We start from the raw sequence: 16,609 nt of genomic DNA on the forward strand, positions 1-16,609 counted from the left end.
CATTTATATGAGAGGTATTGGTGTTTAAAAAGCAGGGAGATTATTCACAGTATTCAGTATCTGAGGTACAGCCTCCTTTTCAAAGTAACATCCTTCATATGCTACACAGTATGCATTGCTCTGCTCACTTCACATACATGTGCAATATGTCCATTTTGAGACAAATGGAAAGAGTAATAGAAGTCTTTGCTTTACTTCATGTTATAGCTAAATCTGTGTCCTCATAATTTATATTTAAGTATCAAAAGTGTCCAGAAATCGCATGGAGAGTGTGTCATGACTGCAGTAAGGTGGATGCTCTACAGGTGTTCCAATGATGTCACCAGCAATTCATTACAGCATGGGCTACATTTATCTGCATATTGCATAAAGGAGAAGAAAATGGGAAGATCAGTTTTCATAATTTCATCAGTTATGCCCAATAAAATAAGTCTTAAATGCCATTATGTAATATTCCATAATCACAGTTTCCTTCTCAGGTATGTAGTCTTGAAGAATCATGCCTCTGGAGGTGATTTCAGTATTACTTTTCCAGAAAAGGTGTAGCATAAAATTTCTCTGATGGGGTAAGTTGTTTCCCAAGACTGTCATAAAACATACAAAACATTCTCACCACCACTGAGGGTGAGAATAGGAAATGTACATTCATGCACACACACACACATGAATAGAACATAACAACCATTGCACTGATTCATTGAATCAAGTTGCTGCAAGTACCTTATCAGTTGAGGCCATTACAGCTAAGCAGTGCTGTTAGTCTTAGCACTTTTCCAACATCCCTTATATCAGAATGATAATTCTCCTGTAAATATAAAAAGTAAATTATGTTAATTTAAAAATTTCACTTTAATAGATTAAAATGGGTAATTTGTACTACCTGATAAGGTGGCCAAGTTGAATAAACTTGGACATCTCTCCAAGATGGCAGAGTCAGAATATTTGATTCTTTTGCATCATCTTCAGCAATAATCAATGTATAGGCAGTAATCTGACCATTACTACTAGAGAAGTAATTCTTTCTGAACATCACTCTTAGGGTAGTTGATGTATGACCAATTTCAATAGGAAAAACACTACTTGACGGTAAAGGAGGAGCTATGGATAACACAAAAATAGCATTTATAAGCAGGGATTACTTTATAAAAAAATTCTTTAAAAAATAAAAATAAATAAAAACTTTTAACCTATATAGATTTTTCTTCTTAAATGTACCTGAATTAAGAGTCATTTGGGTGAAGCTAGGTAATTAAAGTTATTAAAAAAATGTTTGTTAAGATGCAGCTCATTCATTTTTTTTTTTTTAACAGAAAGTAAGACTGACAAAGAACTAATTTATTAAATAAAATAAATAAAAATTAATTAATTATAATAATTATTAATTAACACCTCCAAGAAGTCCAAAGACTTCTCGAGGATAGGCAATCTACTCAACAACTCTCTATTTCCACCATATAATCTGCCAATTACACAGAACCTCTAATACCATCATCGTTATTTATACCAATGCCATCTACTGCCCACCAGCACTAGTATTTTTTGTCTATAAATTGCATGTGTACTCATGGCCAATCTGTCTGTATGAGGGATAAAAAAAACCTGAGTTTCCAGGAGGAAAAAACCCTGCTACCTCCATATGAGATAAGCTAACTTACCTTCAATTGAAAAAATCCATGTAAAGATTCCTCTTATCACAGCAAGATCTTAGGCCTCTCCCAATCGAAGGGTACAAAGTACCGTCGTTCTTCCAATTGTGCTACAGAGGTGCTCACATTGCAATATATTTAAGATATTAATTTTACATTAAGATTTAAGTGGAAATTGTGGAATTTATTATTTATTTCTGTATTATTAATTTTACAGATTTTAGAACTGATTGCAAGGGGAAATTTTGATCAGAAAGACATAGTAGAAGCACTTGCAATTAACGAAGGTGATGTTGAATTAGAATATGCAGATCTTTTATCATTTGATTCTTTGCCTTATTCTAAATAAAATAATAAAATAATTTATTACAACCTGAATTTGCAGATCATGCAATTCAAAGTAGTATAAGTCTGCTGAAATAAATTCCAGGTTCTTCACTAAAGCAGTTTTTTTGTTTTGTTTGTTTGTTCGTTTAAAAAATTATTTAAGGAAAGCTTAAACACTGTACTCAAAAAAATATATATATTCAAAGTTAATAATTTACTGCCATCTAAGTTCCAATCATTTAATTCATTATAGTTATGATCTTCTACAATTATAATTATACTTGAATAATCAGGATATACACATACATTTCTATGTGATTCACTACAAGTAGATTTCTTTGAATAATAGATAGCCAGGTTTTCATTCATATGTTTTTTTATTTATACTAGCTGTATTTTCTCAACATGTTTTGTTGTAAAAAACCAACAAAAAAATAAACGTTTTTCCAACAGTCTCGAATATCTATAAATTGATAAGACTGGAATGACAGTTTAATCACAAGTATCATTAGACATGTTGTGTGCAGTCTTAACATCATCAATTTCCTGATATGTACACCCAAGGGTGTTCAAAGCTACTATTAGCAGCACTACATGATTAAGTTTATATTATTATTAATCTCCTATCAACAATTTTCCTCCAAATCAGTCTATTACTTGTGAACACTCCAATATTGTCATATCTAACATTTCATGTGCTAAGCCACTGACTGAATCGATCCACCTAGACCTTGCTCTCCGCACATTAGATTAGCTCTGCTGACACGTTCTTGAATGATAATAATGTCAAGTTCCTTTCTCATATTTCTATTTTTAAATGACTCTGTCATTGATACCATCAATTCATTCTCCTAATTTTTCTCAGAACCCTTATATCTGTGGTCTCTAGTATTTGATCAAGTGATTTATTTCTAATCCAACTCTGAGATCCATAACTTAAAACTGTCTTGAATACTGTCTTGTATACTGCTAGTTTGGTATTGTGGCTAAATTTCTCTCTTAATTCCATATAAATTTATTCAGCTGGCTACCCACCATACCAGCTTTGCATATTCTGATGTCTATTTCTAGATTTAATCTGCCATCTTCACTAAAAATTGTGCCTAAATAGCTGAAATATTTTACTTGTTCTATAGGATTTTCATTCAGAATGCAGTTCAAGTTTTCTATGCTTCTACCAATTTTCTAGTTTTGGTCGTTTTATTACTGATTTTCATGCCAAATATGTTAAAGCTGTCATTCAATTTAATTAGAGTATACTGGAGACTTGCACTAGATATGTTTAGGAGTATATCATCTGCATAAAGCAAAGAGATAAGTTTGACATCTCCAATTCTAATATCAGGATTAATGTACTTTCTTTCATAATGCGATCCATATAGATGATGAATAAGAGTGGAGATTAATGTGCATCCTAGTCTTTCCTCTGATATTACATTAAACCATCTTCCTGTATTTCCTTCAATTCTAACTGCTGACTGACAACTTAAATATAGACTATGTAGTGCTGCGTATAATGCTCCATTCACCCCATACAATTGAAGTGTTCTGAAAAGCTTTTCTCTGGGCACCTTGTTGTATGCCTTTGCCAGATCTACAAAACTTCAATACAGATCCTTGTCATATTCCCACGATTTCTCAACTATTTGTCTTAAAGTGAAAATCTGATCCTGATAATGTGGCCTGAGCCCAGCTTGTTCTTTTCCAAGTTTCTATTCCACAATCTTCTCAACCTCTTTTCAACTATGTTTGCATAAAACTTAGAGAAATTCTTAGAGAAATTCCTCTGTAATTTCACATTCAACTAGCTTTAGTCTCTTTTTTATAGATGGTAATACGAAAGTTCTACTCCAATCATCGGGAAAGCGACCTTCTGACCAGGCCCTCTGAGTTATGCATTGCAGCCGCTACAAAACTTTTTTTTATCCTTCATAGTTAAGTATTTCTGGTCAAATATCATCTACTCCATTTCAAGTTTTTGACAGTTTTTCTACCTCAAGTATTGATATGTACTCCTCTCCGCATTTCTCTTGAAAATTTTCTAGTATAGTTCAGTCACTGCTTGATTCATTTAATAGTCTTTCAAAGTAATTACTGCAGACATCTAGGATATTCTTATCTTCAATTTTTTATGTTACTTTTATTCTTTGATTCCTTTTACTGTACTCCTTCCTCCATTTCTAAGCTTTTTCAATTGTCTCGTGCATATTGCCACCTTCCTAATATTTATTTTCTATACTCCTACCAGTCTTCCCATGAATTTTGTTTAGCTACTTTTACACATAGCTTAGCTTTCTTATATTTTTCTTTGTATTCTTTTAGGGCATTTGTTGACTTATTTGCTAGGAACTTTTGATATGCTTTCTTCTTTTCCCAGACTGCTTCTTTAACTTCTTGTGTCCCACCATGGTGCACTATCATTTTTCTATCCTTGCAGGCAATGTCTTTTTTAGAGTTTGCCACTGAGTCTCCAAGGTTTGATTCTTGTTTTCAATTTGTCTCATTTTTTCTTCATTAAATGTTTGTATAGTCACATCTACAATTTACCTGTAAAAACTACTCAATTTTAAGTCTCTTTACTTTCTTACATTTGAAAACAACTGTTGTTTTCAATGTGATATCAATTCTTATTCTGATTAGTACAAAGTAATCATTACTTCCAATTTCAAATCCTCTGTACACTCTTGTATCCTGAACAAGCATAATGATATCACTATCAACAATGACATAATCAATAAGGCTTCTAATCTAAATCTTCTAATCAAACTGCCTTCCAATCAAGAAGTTTATTTTCATGTTTGGTGTTGAAAGCTATCGCTACTCCTTCCTTTCTATTTAGTGTGACTTTTGAGCAAATCACTTTGGAGAATTCCTTGAACAACCTATTGAAGTGATTCTCTTCTAAATAGGGCATGGAGAATGCTTGCCAATTTATCGTGTGATGTACTTTGAGGACATGTGCTACAAGTCGACTTTTTCCTTCCCTTTTGTTTTCAACATCTCTTATATGGTCTTTGTTGTAGATTTCGAAACTTTTCCCAGTTTGACCTACTCATATCTTTCCACAAAAGCATGGAATCTTATATACACCCAGATGTTCGGATATGGTCACATCTGAATTACTGTGCTCAGGTGTGGTCAATCACATGGGTTTCTTGGGGATGAAGTAGTAGCAAAAAAAAGATCCAGAGGAGAGCGACTAAGATAGTGAGTGGTCCGTGAAATGCTCCCTATAATGATAGAATGAGGGTTTGTGGTTGCAAAAACTTGGCTGATGGGCAAAAAATATAGAATATGATAGAAACAATTAAGTTACAAAAAATGTTTTACAGAATTGACACAGAAAAAATATTTAAGCACTTGGCTGAAACAAGGGGTCTCCTCACCTCCCACGGAAATTGAGTAAGTGCAGTTAGTTAGTAAGGGTTTTTAAGGACTAGATTTTTCACTTAGAGAATGGTAAATTATTATTTATTATTATTCAGGCCTCCATGGAGTCAAAAGACTCATCGTGGGAGGTCCTTCCTAAGAACATAAAGTCTGTCAAGACTCATCGAGGGGAGGTTCCCCCCTAAGAAACACAAAGTCTATCATACCACTCCTTAAACTCGTTGACCGTTCTCGCCCTCACCACTCTATCAGGCAATGCATTCCACAGCTCAACCACCCTCCATGCAAAGAAACCATTCCTCACCCTCTTGCTCACAGTTTCCTTTCGTAACTTCCAGGGATGGCCTCTTGTCATCACTCCCTCCCGCTGTTCAACCAAGTGAAAGAACTCCCCAGTGTCAACCCTATAACCACCTCTCAACAGTTTAAAAGTCTCAATCATATCACCTCTCCTTCTTCTATCCACCAAACTCTGCAGTCCACATTCCCTCAGCTGATCCTCATAACTATCCTTGTACAGTTCTGAGACCATCTTTGTCATCAGTCTTTGTATCTTTTCCACAGTTAATTTATCCCCTTCAAATCCCGGGGACCAAATCTGAGAACAATAATCCAAGTGTGGTCTGATCAGAGACTTATACAACGGAATGATAACCCTCTTATCTCTGCAGGTCAGTGTCCTTCTCATAATTGCAGCAATCCTCCGTGTTACCTTCACCACCTTTGCAATTTGTTCCCTAAACTTCAGGTTTCTATCAATCATCGACCCCAGATCTCTTGTCTCCCCAACTTCCTCCCATAGAGTGAGTATGCAGCATCCCATTGATGTTTCCCAAACCTCAAGACCTTACATTTTGCTGCATTAAACTGACACTCCCATTCATTTGCCCATCTATCTAGCTTATTCAAATCCTCTTGCAGGGCTACCACATCTGCACTATTACTAATAATCCTTCCCAGCTTCGCATCATCCACAACAACTGAATATCCCCTTACAATCCACTGGCAATGTCATTGATATAAAGGTTAAACAAATAATACAAGATTAAGATGGTTAGAGGTTTAAGGGCTTTGAATTCAAGAACAATATGTTGGAAAGAGTTGGTTTTGCATTGAAAAGTATCATGGCAGACTTAAATTCTGTTGGCAGTCAAGGGGACAAGACATATGTCTCTAAGATTAAAAAAGTCTATTATTGGCAAGTTTCTTGGAGAAACAGCATCATAATCTTTAGATAATAGTGAAATTACATTCAGACTGAGTGGAGCCAAACATTAATAACTGATTTATCCATGTCATTAATAATATCAGAAGATATTGGTTGTCTCATATATAAAGTTTCTAAGTAATTGTCAACATAATCTATCTTCACAGGACCTTGTATATTGAGAACACTTATACTTTAAAAACAAATTTAGTGATATTTATGATTAGCTTAGATACATTCTATTTTCACCAACATTTCTTTAACAGATACATTGATTTGCTTCAACAAGATTTCCCTTCTAACATTGTAAAGCATTTTGATTTTGTTATTCTGGCAATTTTAGCATTGAAGATAAATTATATCAAGATTGAAGTATGGCAATGGGAAGTCATCTTTCTTCTATACTTGCTAACTACTTTATGGTTTGTTTTAACTATTATCTCTTTAATGAGATTTCCCTAAACCTACACTCTAGTACACACTTATTATTATTTTTATTATTTGTGACACCTCCAAGGAGTCCGAAGACTCATTGTGGGAGGACACCAACTGTACAACTCTCCGTCTCCATTACTACACAGAACCTCTACTACCAATCACCTACATCAACGCCATCTACTGCCCACAACCACCACCACCACAGCTAGTATATTTTTTGTCTGTAAATTGCATGTGTTCTGAAGTTTGCTGTATGGAATGGTTCTCCATTGGATTTAGAAGCTTTCATCTAAAAATAAATGTAATTCATCTTGGAATTCCGTTCACTTTAGAGGAGGAAAACACATGCTAGCCTTTCTAGATTTATCAGTTCCATGTTAATCAGATGGTAGTCCAATTCACAGTGTTTCAGAAGGAAACTCATATTGATCATTATATACATCACATCATTCTAGTAAAAGAAAACTGGGGCTATCATGACTTATTACATCATGTTCATGCCCTACAGAGGACTTATTACTTCAAAAGTTGGATGGTATCAAACCAGGTCTCTTAAAAAAAAATTTTCAATGAGTTTTATTATCAAAGCTTTCAAACATTTCAGGCTCCCTATCTCCTTGTCTGAAGAAGAAATCCCTTTTATTCCTCTTCCTTGTGTAAATGGAACACTGGAATGTATTGCTAAAGGCCTCTCAATATCATTGTGTCATTTCACCTGTCAGGAAAATTTCAACATATCTTTTTTCATTTTAAGACAAACTTCTCCATTTAGCTTTTGAAGTACCTACCAGATTCCTTGCTCTCAAGGCTTGGCTACTGTTTGTCATGAATAGTATCAATCTTACATCCAGTACCAAGAACTTGAGCAGCCTGGCTGAACATGCCATCTCTACTAAGCACAAAGTCTCATGGAATAAAAGGAATCTACTCTTGTGCAGAAGTTTAGTTATGCACAAGAGTACATTCCATCGTTCCAATTTAAACAATCTCAAGGTACATTTTTAAAAAATAGATTTAATGACTTAAAACCGAGGTAACTTATAAAGTTTTAATGAGAATAACACAACTAGTTTCAGCTTATAACAGCCTTTATCGGGTATTCATTAAAAGAAGAGAATAGTAATAAACATTGAAGTATCAAAAAACCGGGAATTACAGGTAAAAAATTGCAACACTTAATTGAAACAAAAAACATTGTATTTTTTAAGTTGTTCTAACTGGCGTGCTATTGTTTATTGTGTGTGTGCATGCAGGCTCACGTGAACGCGAATATTGAATAACTGCAGTATGGCTATCTGGGATGTTATAACTTAAATTGCTGTTTAAGTGTTCAGGATTCAGGATGATTTCCCTGGATTCTACAATTTTTCTTTCGAACTCATCACCACAGTGAAAAATATTTTCTGATTTATCCCAGCAAACGGAGTGACTTTTGAGATTATCATTAGGATTGTTTGAAAAAAGAACATGACTGGACAATGCAGTTACATATGATCTTTTATAGGAGATGTCTCTCTTATGCTCCTCTATGCGTTATTCAATAGATTTGTTGGTCTGTCCAAAATAAGGGATATTGCAATCGCACCTGATGTCAGATTGGTCAACTGGATTCAGGATTGGCTGTCTGATAGGTATCAGAGAGTTGTGTATGGTGGAGCAGTTTCAAGGAGGCAGAGGATTACAAGTGGGGTTCCATAAGGCTCAGTACTAGGACCTATATTGTTTAACCTTTATATCCATGACATTGCCAGTGGATTGCAAGGGGATATTCAGTTGTTTGCGGATGATGTGAAGCTGGGAAGGATTATTAGTAATAGTGCAGATGTTATTGCCCTCCAAGAGAATTTGAATAAGCTAGATAGATGGGCAAATGAATGGGAGTGTCAGTTTAATGCAACAAAATGTAAAGTCTTGAGGTTTGGGAAACATCGATGGGACGCTGCATACTCTATGGGAGGAGTTATACTGGAGAAAATAGGGGAGACAAGAGATCTGGGGTTGATGATTGATAGAAACCTGAAGTTTATGGGACATACTGCAAAGGTGGTGAAGGTAACACAGAGGATTGCTGCAATAATGAGAAGGACACTGACCTGCAGAGATAAGAGGGTTATCATTCCGTTGTATAAGTCTCTGATCAGACCACACTTGGACTATTGTTCTCAGATTTCGTCACCAGGATTTGAAGGGGATAAATTAACTGTGGAAAGGATACAAAGACGGATGACAAAGATGGTTTCAGGACTGTACAAGGATAGTTATGAGGATTGACTGAGGGGTGGACTACAGAGTTTGGTGGATAGAAGAAGGAGAGGTGATATGATTGAGACTTTTAAACTGTTGAGAGGTGGTTACAGGGTTGACACTGGGGGAGTTCTTTCGCTTGGTTGAACAGTGGGAGGGAGTGATGACAAGAGGCCATCCCTGGAAATTACGAAAGGAAACTGTGAGCAAGAGGGTGAGGAGTGGTTTCTTTGCGTGGAGGGTGGTTGAACCGTGGAATGCATTGCTTGATGGAGTGGTGAGAGCGAGAACGGTCAATAAGTTTAAGGAGTGGTATGATAGACTGTGTTTCTTAGGGGGGGAACCTCCCCTTGATGAGTCTTGACAGACTTTATGTTCTTAGGAAGGATGATGAGTTTTTCGACTCCATGGAGGCCTGAATAATAATAATAATATTTTAGGTTGTGATGAATAAGTTTTGGATGGCTGATAAGAGAACAGATTTTTGGAAGAGTGGTGAAGAACGTCCTGATGTTGTATTTTTTAAGGACCTTAGCCAATTTGTTAGAGATTGTGCTAATGTATGGGATGGAGATGCTACCTTTAAAATTGTTATTAGTTTCTGTGGTGCACTGTCTAGGAGAATCCAGAAGAAATTTCTTAATCATTTTTTTTGGAGTATCTATTTTGTTTAAAGATAAGAGAGAGGTGATTTATTTCTTTTTGTAGTTCATCTGGTTCATTCAATTCAAAAGAGAGTGTGCTCTGTTTTGAATGAACCAGAAAAGTATATAGTAAGTCATTTAATCTATTTAAAAAAAAAAAAAAAAATTATATATATATATATATATATATATATATTATTTTTAAAAATTATTCTTTATGATGAAGGCTGTTACAGGCCGATTAAAACCTTTTTACTTAAATCTCGGTTCTAGTCATTCAATTCTTCATAAAAATATGTATGTTAACCGAGTTAATGAATATTCTTTCATATATATATATATATGTGTGTATTTTTTTTTAATCAGGAATTTTTCTGCCTTTTCTTACTTTAACTATGATGGTGCTTTTTTAAAATTCTTCTGTTGCATTTATTTATTGTGTTCCTTTATTGAAGATTCCTTCAATACTAAGGTGAAAATTTTATGTCTGTTAAATATTTATCCATGAAAGTCATCTGCCTTTGATTTTTTTTTTTTTTTTGTAACTGTCTACTTACTTTTTCTTAGAGAATTAAAATGTAAGAATGTTATGACTAAAATAGTCTTCTTCACTACTATTATGGCTAATTGTGAGACTAGTGGAACAGGTGGCCTTTTCATTTATTTTTAAAAAACAGCCACCTGTTCACTAGTTGTGATTATGACATTATAGATGGTACTGAATAATGAGGGGGGGGGGGGACTTCGTTCACAAAAGATTGCCCGTATATGGTACTTTAGATGGGGATGGACTCAAGTTTATAATCCTCGCCCTACTCTAGAGATCCATTCATCTATTTAAAAACTGAGAAATTCTAAGAAAATTTAATGGATTATCTTCATATTTTACCTCTTTGTTTGGCTAAAAGAATATAAGAATGCATTACATACTAAAAAAAAAAAAAAAAAATGGAAGAATTAGATTCAATATGTAGTCCTATTGGTTCTGCTTAGATGAAGCTTTATTACTATGGTTGGGCTAAGGCCTTCTGAATCCAGAAGCTCTGCTCTGGAGACCAAACATGGTACTTTTGCAAAATCAGTTCAGGACTCCAATCTACCACCTAAGGACATGTTAATGTCCTCAGATGGAAGATTGTAGTCCTGATAAAGTCCATGACAAAGTGTGATTTGAATCAGTAGCATGTAAATTGGAGAGTAGACATGATAACTACTCTGTCAAACAGGCTGGCAATTAACAGAGTATGCAAAACTGTTCAATAAAATTACAGATTTAAATATGTCAACAACCATGAATCATTAGCAAACAAGCAAAAAATTATTCCAAAGTCTTTCACATATGTGAAGTACATCGTAATTATTATTATTATTATTATTATTATTATTATAATAAAGGCATCTCCATAGAGTTCACTGTTAGAGGCCTATACAAAACATTATGGATCCAATGCCTATCACACCCCTTCTTAAACTCATTCACTAACAAAGCACATCCAACTGCCTCAATCCATTCCAATCATTTACCACTCTCTAAGCAAAAAATCTAATCCTTATGCCCTTGTTAAACACATTCACTGACAACTTTCAGGAGCAAGTTTTTGTTCTCTTCTATCCATTTATGTATTGAAAGATTTCTTTATCATCTACTCTATAAAATCTTTAATTAATTATTTTCCTTTCAAATCCCTTCTTTTCTACCTATCAGTTAAACTTTGTAATGTATACATTTTCAGTTTCTCATAGGAAGCACTCTACCTGTTGTATGTGCCATCCAGTCATTTTCGACTCTTGATGATCCTGTGAACAAAAGCTCTTCATTCCACTCGGCCTCTTTTCCTTTCAGTAATTGTAAGTTCAAGTTGGAAAGGTTCTTTTATGTTGTCCATCCAACTCTTTTTGTGATCTTTCTCTTCTCATTCCCTCAATCTTCCTCAACATAACAGCCTTTTTGAATGATTCATCAGCTTGCATAATATGTCCAAAGTACGTCAACTTCTGTTTAGTGATCATCATCTCCAAGGAACATTCTGTCTTTATATTCTCTAAAACTTTCTTATTGATCATTTTTGTAGTCCATGGGATTTTTAATAGTCTCCTCCACACTCTACCTACCAGTCAATATTTTTGGTCAGTTGCCTCTGAATTCTGTCCACTACTTCTATATTTCCAAGAATATAGAAGTAGTGGACATCATTACCATTACCTATTAACAATAACAGGTAATGGTAATATTTTGGCAGAACTTTTAGACTGCTTTTTTAGTCTGAAAATTCTAAACTAGATAACAGGATGTGACATTATCTAGTTAAAGAAATGCTAAACAGTGATTTTTTTTTCTGCTATTTATTTCCTTTGCATTTTGTATGAATACTGCATGGCTTTATGCATTGTTCTACACAATAATTTTGAAGAATTACCTTATATTTTGTTTTCTTTCATTTTTGGCCATGAAAAATTTATGTATTCTAAAAATATTTTTAAGTAATGTATGGCTTTTATTATTATTATTATTATCTGAGACCTCCAGGGAGTCAAGGACTCATCAAGAGAGGATGTAAATTACCTAACCCAGCTATCATACCTTCACTTAAATTCATTTACACTAGATGCACTCACTACCCCTAAGGGCAAATTATTCCACTCACTCACTGCTCTCTGAGAGAAAAACCTAGCTCTTACCCCTTTCTTGACTGAGAACAACCTCAACTTCCATGGATGCTCCCGTGTTCTCCCCCCCCCCCCCCCCCGCCTTCCATATTACGAAAAATTTCATCATTTGAAATGCTATAAACACCCATTCAAAAGTTTATAGACTTCTATCACATCACCCCTCTTTCTCCTGTTAACAAGAGTCTGTAATCCACATACTCACAATCTGTCCTCATAATCTAAATCCCATTATCCAGATATAATCTTTGTAACTCTTCTTTGCACCCTTTCCACAGCTTCTTCATCCCCTTGATACCAGGGAGACAAATCTGCACACAGTAATCCAAGTGTGGTCTTATCAAAGCCTTATAAAGAGGCAAAATTACTTCCTTATCCTTACATGTCAAGGTTCGCTTCAGCATAGAAATTATCCTCTGAATTGTATTTGCAACTTTTGCTATGTGGTCTTTGAACTTTAAATTATTATTATTATTATTATTATTCAGGCCTCCATGGAGTCAAAAGACTCATCGTGAGAGGCCCTTCCTAAGAACATAAAGTCTGTCAAGACTCATCAAGGGGAGGTCCCCCCCTAAGAAACACAAAGTCTATCATACCACTCCTTAAACTCACTGACCGTTCTCGCTCTCACTACTCCATCAGGCAATGCATTCCACGATTCAACCACCCTCCATGCAAAGAACCACTCTTCACCCTCTTGCTCACAGTTTCCTTTCATAACTTCCAGGGATGGCCTCTTGTCATCACTCCTTCCCGCTGTTCAACCAAGTGAAAGAACTCCCCAGTGTCAACCCTATAACCACCTCTCAACAGTTTAAAAGTCTCAATCATATCACCTCTCCTTCTTCTATCCACCAAACTCTGCAGTCCACATTCCCTCAGCCGATCCTCATAACTATCCTTGTACAGTCCTGAAACCATCTTTGTCATTCGTCTTTGTATCCTTTCCACAGTTAATTTATCCCCTTCAAATCCTGGGGACCAAATCTGAGAACAATAGTCCAAGTGTGGTCTGATCAGAGACTTATACAATGGAATGATAACCCTCTTATCTCTGCAGGTCAGTGTCCTTCTCATAATTGCAGCAATCCTCTGTGTTACCTTCACCACCTTTGCAGTATGTCCCATAAACTTCAGGTTTCTATCAATCATCAACCCCAGATCTCTTGTCTCCCCTATTTTCTCCAGTATAACTCCTCCCATAGAGTATGCAGCATCCCATTAATGTTTCCCAAGCCTCAAGACCTTACATTTTGCTGCATTAAACCGAAACTCCCATTCATTTGCCCATCTATCTAGCTTATTCAAATCCTCTTGGAGGGCAATAACATCTGCACTATTACTAATAATCCTTCCCAGCTTCGCATCATCCGCAAACAACTGAATATCCCCTTGCAATCCACTGGCAATGTCATTGATATAAAGGTTAAACAATATAGGTCCTAGTACTGAGCGGGTGGGACCCCACTTGTAACCCTCTGCCTCCTTGAAACTGCTCCAACATACACAACTCTCTAATACCTATCAGACAGCCAATCCTGAATCCAGTTGACCAATCTGCATCCAGACCCATGTGCTGCAACTTAAATATGAGCTTATCATGTGGCACCCTGTCAAATGCCTTCGCTAAGTCTAAGGAAATTGCAGTATATGCCTCTTCAGTTTCTTGTAGCATAGCCCTGCTAATATAATATGCCACTGGATCTCTAATCATGCCAAAGTGCATAACTTTACACTTACTAACATTAAACTGACAGACATTTTCATTTGCCCAGATTTCCAGTCTATTCAAATCATTTTGTAATTGCTGAATATCAGTAGCATCCCTAATTGCCCTGCCCATCTTCGCATCATCAGCAAACAATTGCAAATCTGATGATAGATCCTGCTTGAAGTCATTAATGTATAGATTGAACAATAATGGCTCAAGGACTGAACCCTGAGGTATACCACTGGTTACCTTAAATCTGGCAGATTCACACTCACTGTATACCACTTTTTGATATCTGTCTGTTAACCATCCTCTGATCCAAGTCAATAGATTATGTTCCAATTCCATATTCTCCAGTTTAGGCAACAGCCTATCATGTGGTATCCTATCAAATGCCTTAGCAAAATCCAACATTATCATAGTGTATCCATTTCCTTTATCCAACTCGGCCGTGCCATTGTCATAAAATATGAGCAAATTGCTAAAACATGACCTTCCTTGAGTAAACCCATGCTGTTCCCTGCAGAGTATAGAATATAGAATGATTGTCTACCCATTTCTGTATTAGAGTTCTTACTAACTTCTCTAAAATCTTCACTACCACACCCAAGATACTGATGTTTTGGTAGTTAGACACATCCGTTTTTGCCACCCTTGTGCAATGGAACTATATTACATTCCTTCCATTCCTGTGGTATCATTCCTGAGCTGAGACTCAAGTTATACAAATGTGTGAAAGGCCTAGCCAATTCAGTTGAACATTCCTTTAACAAACGGGCAGATATTCCATCTGCCCCTATTGACAAATTCTTATCCAGGTTATGCATAAGCTCTTCAACTGCATTTTCATGAACCTCTAACTCTTCATCCAACGTAGCAGTAGCACTGTGCACCATACTACATACACCTGGTTGATATATCTTAGCAAAGTGAGCACTCATAACTGAACAATCTCCTTAGCTTCCGACACTCGTGTACCATCTGCATTCAATAAAGTTATTCTTCCACATTCATTCATTCTTTCTTTTGCTTGCGGAATAACGATAAAATTCTTTTGGATTGCCTTTAGCTTGCATGGCCAATTTCTTTTCATACTCTGTTTTAGCTTTTCTCACAATACTAGTTACTTTTATCTGAGTTTTATATATTTCATAACTGCTGTCACTCTTATTCTCACGATACTCTTTCCACATCATCTTCTTCTTGTGAATTTCTAGCTTAATAAGGCTGCACATCCATTTCACACCCAACCTATTTACTCTTCGAACACTAGGGATACATTCTACCGCCTTATTTAAGCACTTTTTCAAAGATTCCCATGCATTGCTGACATTTTTTCCATTCAGTAACTGATACCATAGGACCAAAGATAATATTCTTCTAAGTTGATCATAATTTCCAGCTTTGTAATTCAGCATGTAGCCTGATTTAAATGGAGTTTCAATAGAAGTTGATACTTCCCAAGAAAGAACACGTATGATCACTGTCACCAATTGGTGGTAAAATAGCTATATTCTTGACAGAGATCTCTTCTGACGCTATGAGCAAATCCAACCCTCTTTGACCTCGAGTTCCTTCTTTCACATGCTGCTTGAGAAAGTTATCCCGCAACAATTCAATAAATTCCTGTTCTTTCCGATCATGAGATTTCTCTTCTACCCAATCAATGTTTGGAAAATTAAAGTCGCCCATAATGATCATTTGCTTGGTACCCATAAGACTAAATTGGCGATGCATTTCTTCATCCCCTACAACTGAGCTGCCAGGTCTGTAGCAACACTCCACCATATATTTCATTCTGTTAATCTCCACTTCACACCAGATAGACTCAAACTTACTGCTACATGGGACTTTGTTACCATCATTGTTTTCTTGTATTTCTACCCTAACTGGACTTAAATCATATGATATCATTAGTAGCACTCCTCCTCTTCTATCTCTTCTGTCATTCCTAAAAACAGTATATTAGTTACTCTCGATCCCATTTACCATATTTGATTCTGATAGCCAGGTTTCACTAATGCCAACAATCTTAGGCCACATCGTATTCAATAAAGCAACAAACTCAACCCCTTTGTTTCTAATGCTCCTGGCATTTGTGTATAGACATAATAAATTACAACCTAGCCTATTCTTATAATTAGATATGCAATGTATTTGATCTTGTTCTAGAATTTTCTCTTTTCCCTCCCCAGACATACTTAAAAGGTCCAAGCCCAAAGCATATTTTTCCACTCCTACACCACATACATAACCATGTTCAAAGGCATTTATATCTTTATCACGTTTGTATACCATAGCTGAACTTTCACACACATTTTTCCCATTCCAC

At 35.7% G+C, this 16,609-nt stretch overlaps 1 protein-coding gene across 2 annotated transcripts in view; it reads right to left on the reverse strand.

Annotated features, from left to right (window-relative positions):
- Ptp10D (Protein tyrosine phosphatase 10D) overlaps positions 1–16,609 on the reverse strand; it is a 253,950-nt gene that overhangs the window by 38,037 nt on the left and 199,304 nt on the right. For both annotated transcript variants that reach the window (XM_090395504.1, XM_090395503.1), the window contains exon 18: positions 881–1,098. In XM_090395504.1, the coding sequence (XP_090251630.1) occupies positions 881–1,098 (218 nt within the window). The remainder of the gene's footprint in view (positions 1–880; positions 1,099–16,609) is intronic.

The sequence above is a fragment of the Typopeltis vanoorti genome, chromosome 7, assembly GCF_054136105.1.
Source record: "Typopeltis vanoorti isolate ZY-2024b chromosome 7, IOZ_Tvanoo_1.0, whole genome shotgun sequence".
NCBI classification, from domain to species: domain Eukaryota; kingdom Metazoa; phylum Arthropoda; class Arachnida; order Uropygi; family Thelyphonidae; genus Typopeltis; species Typopeltis vanoorti.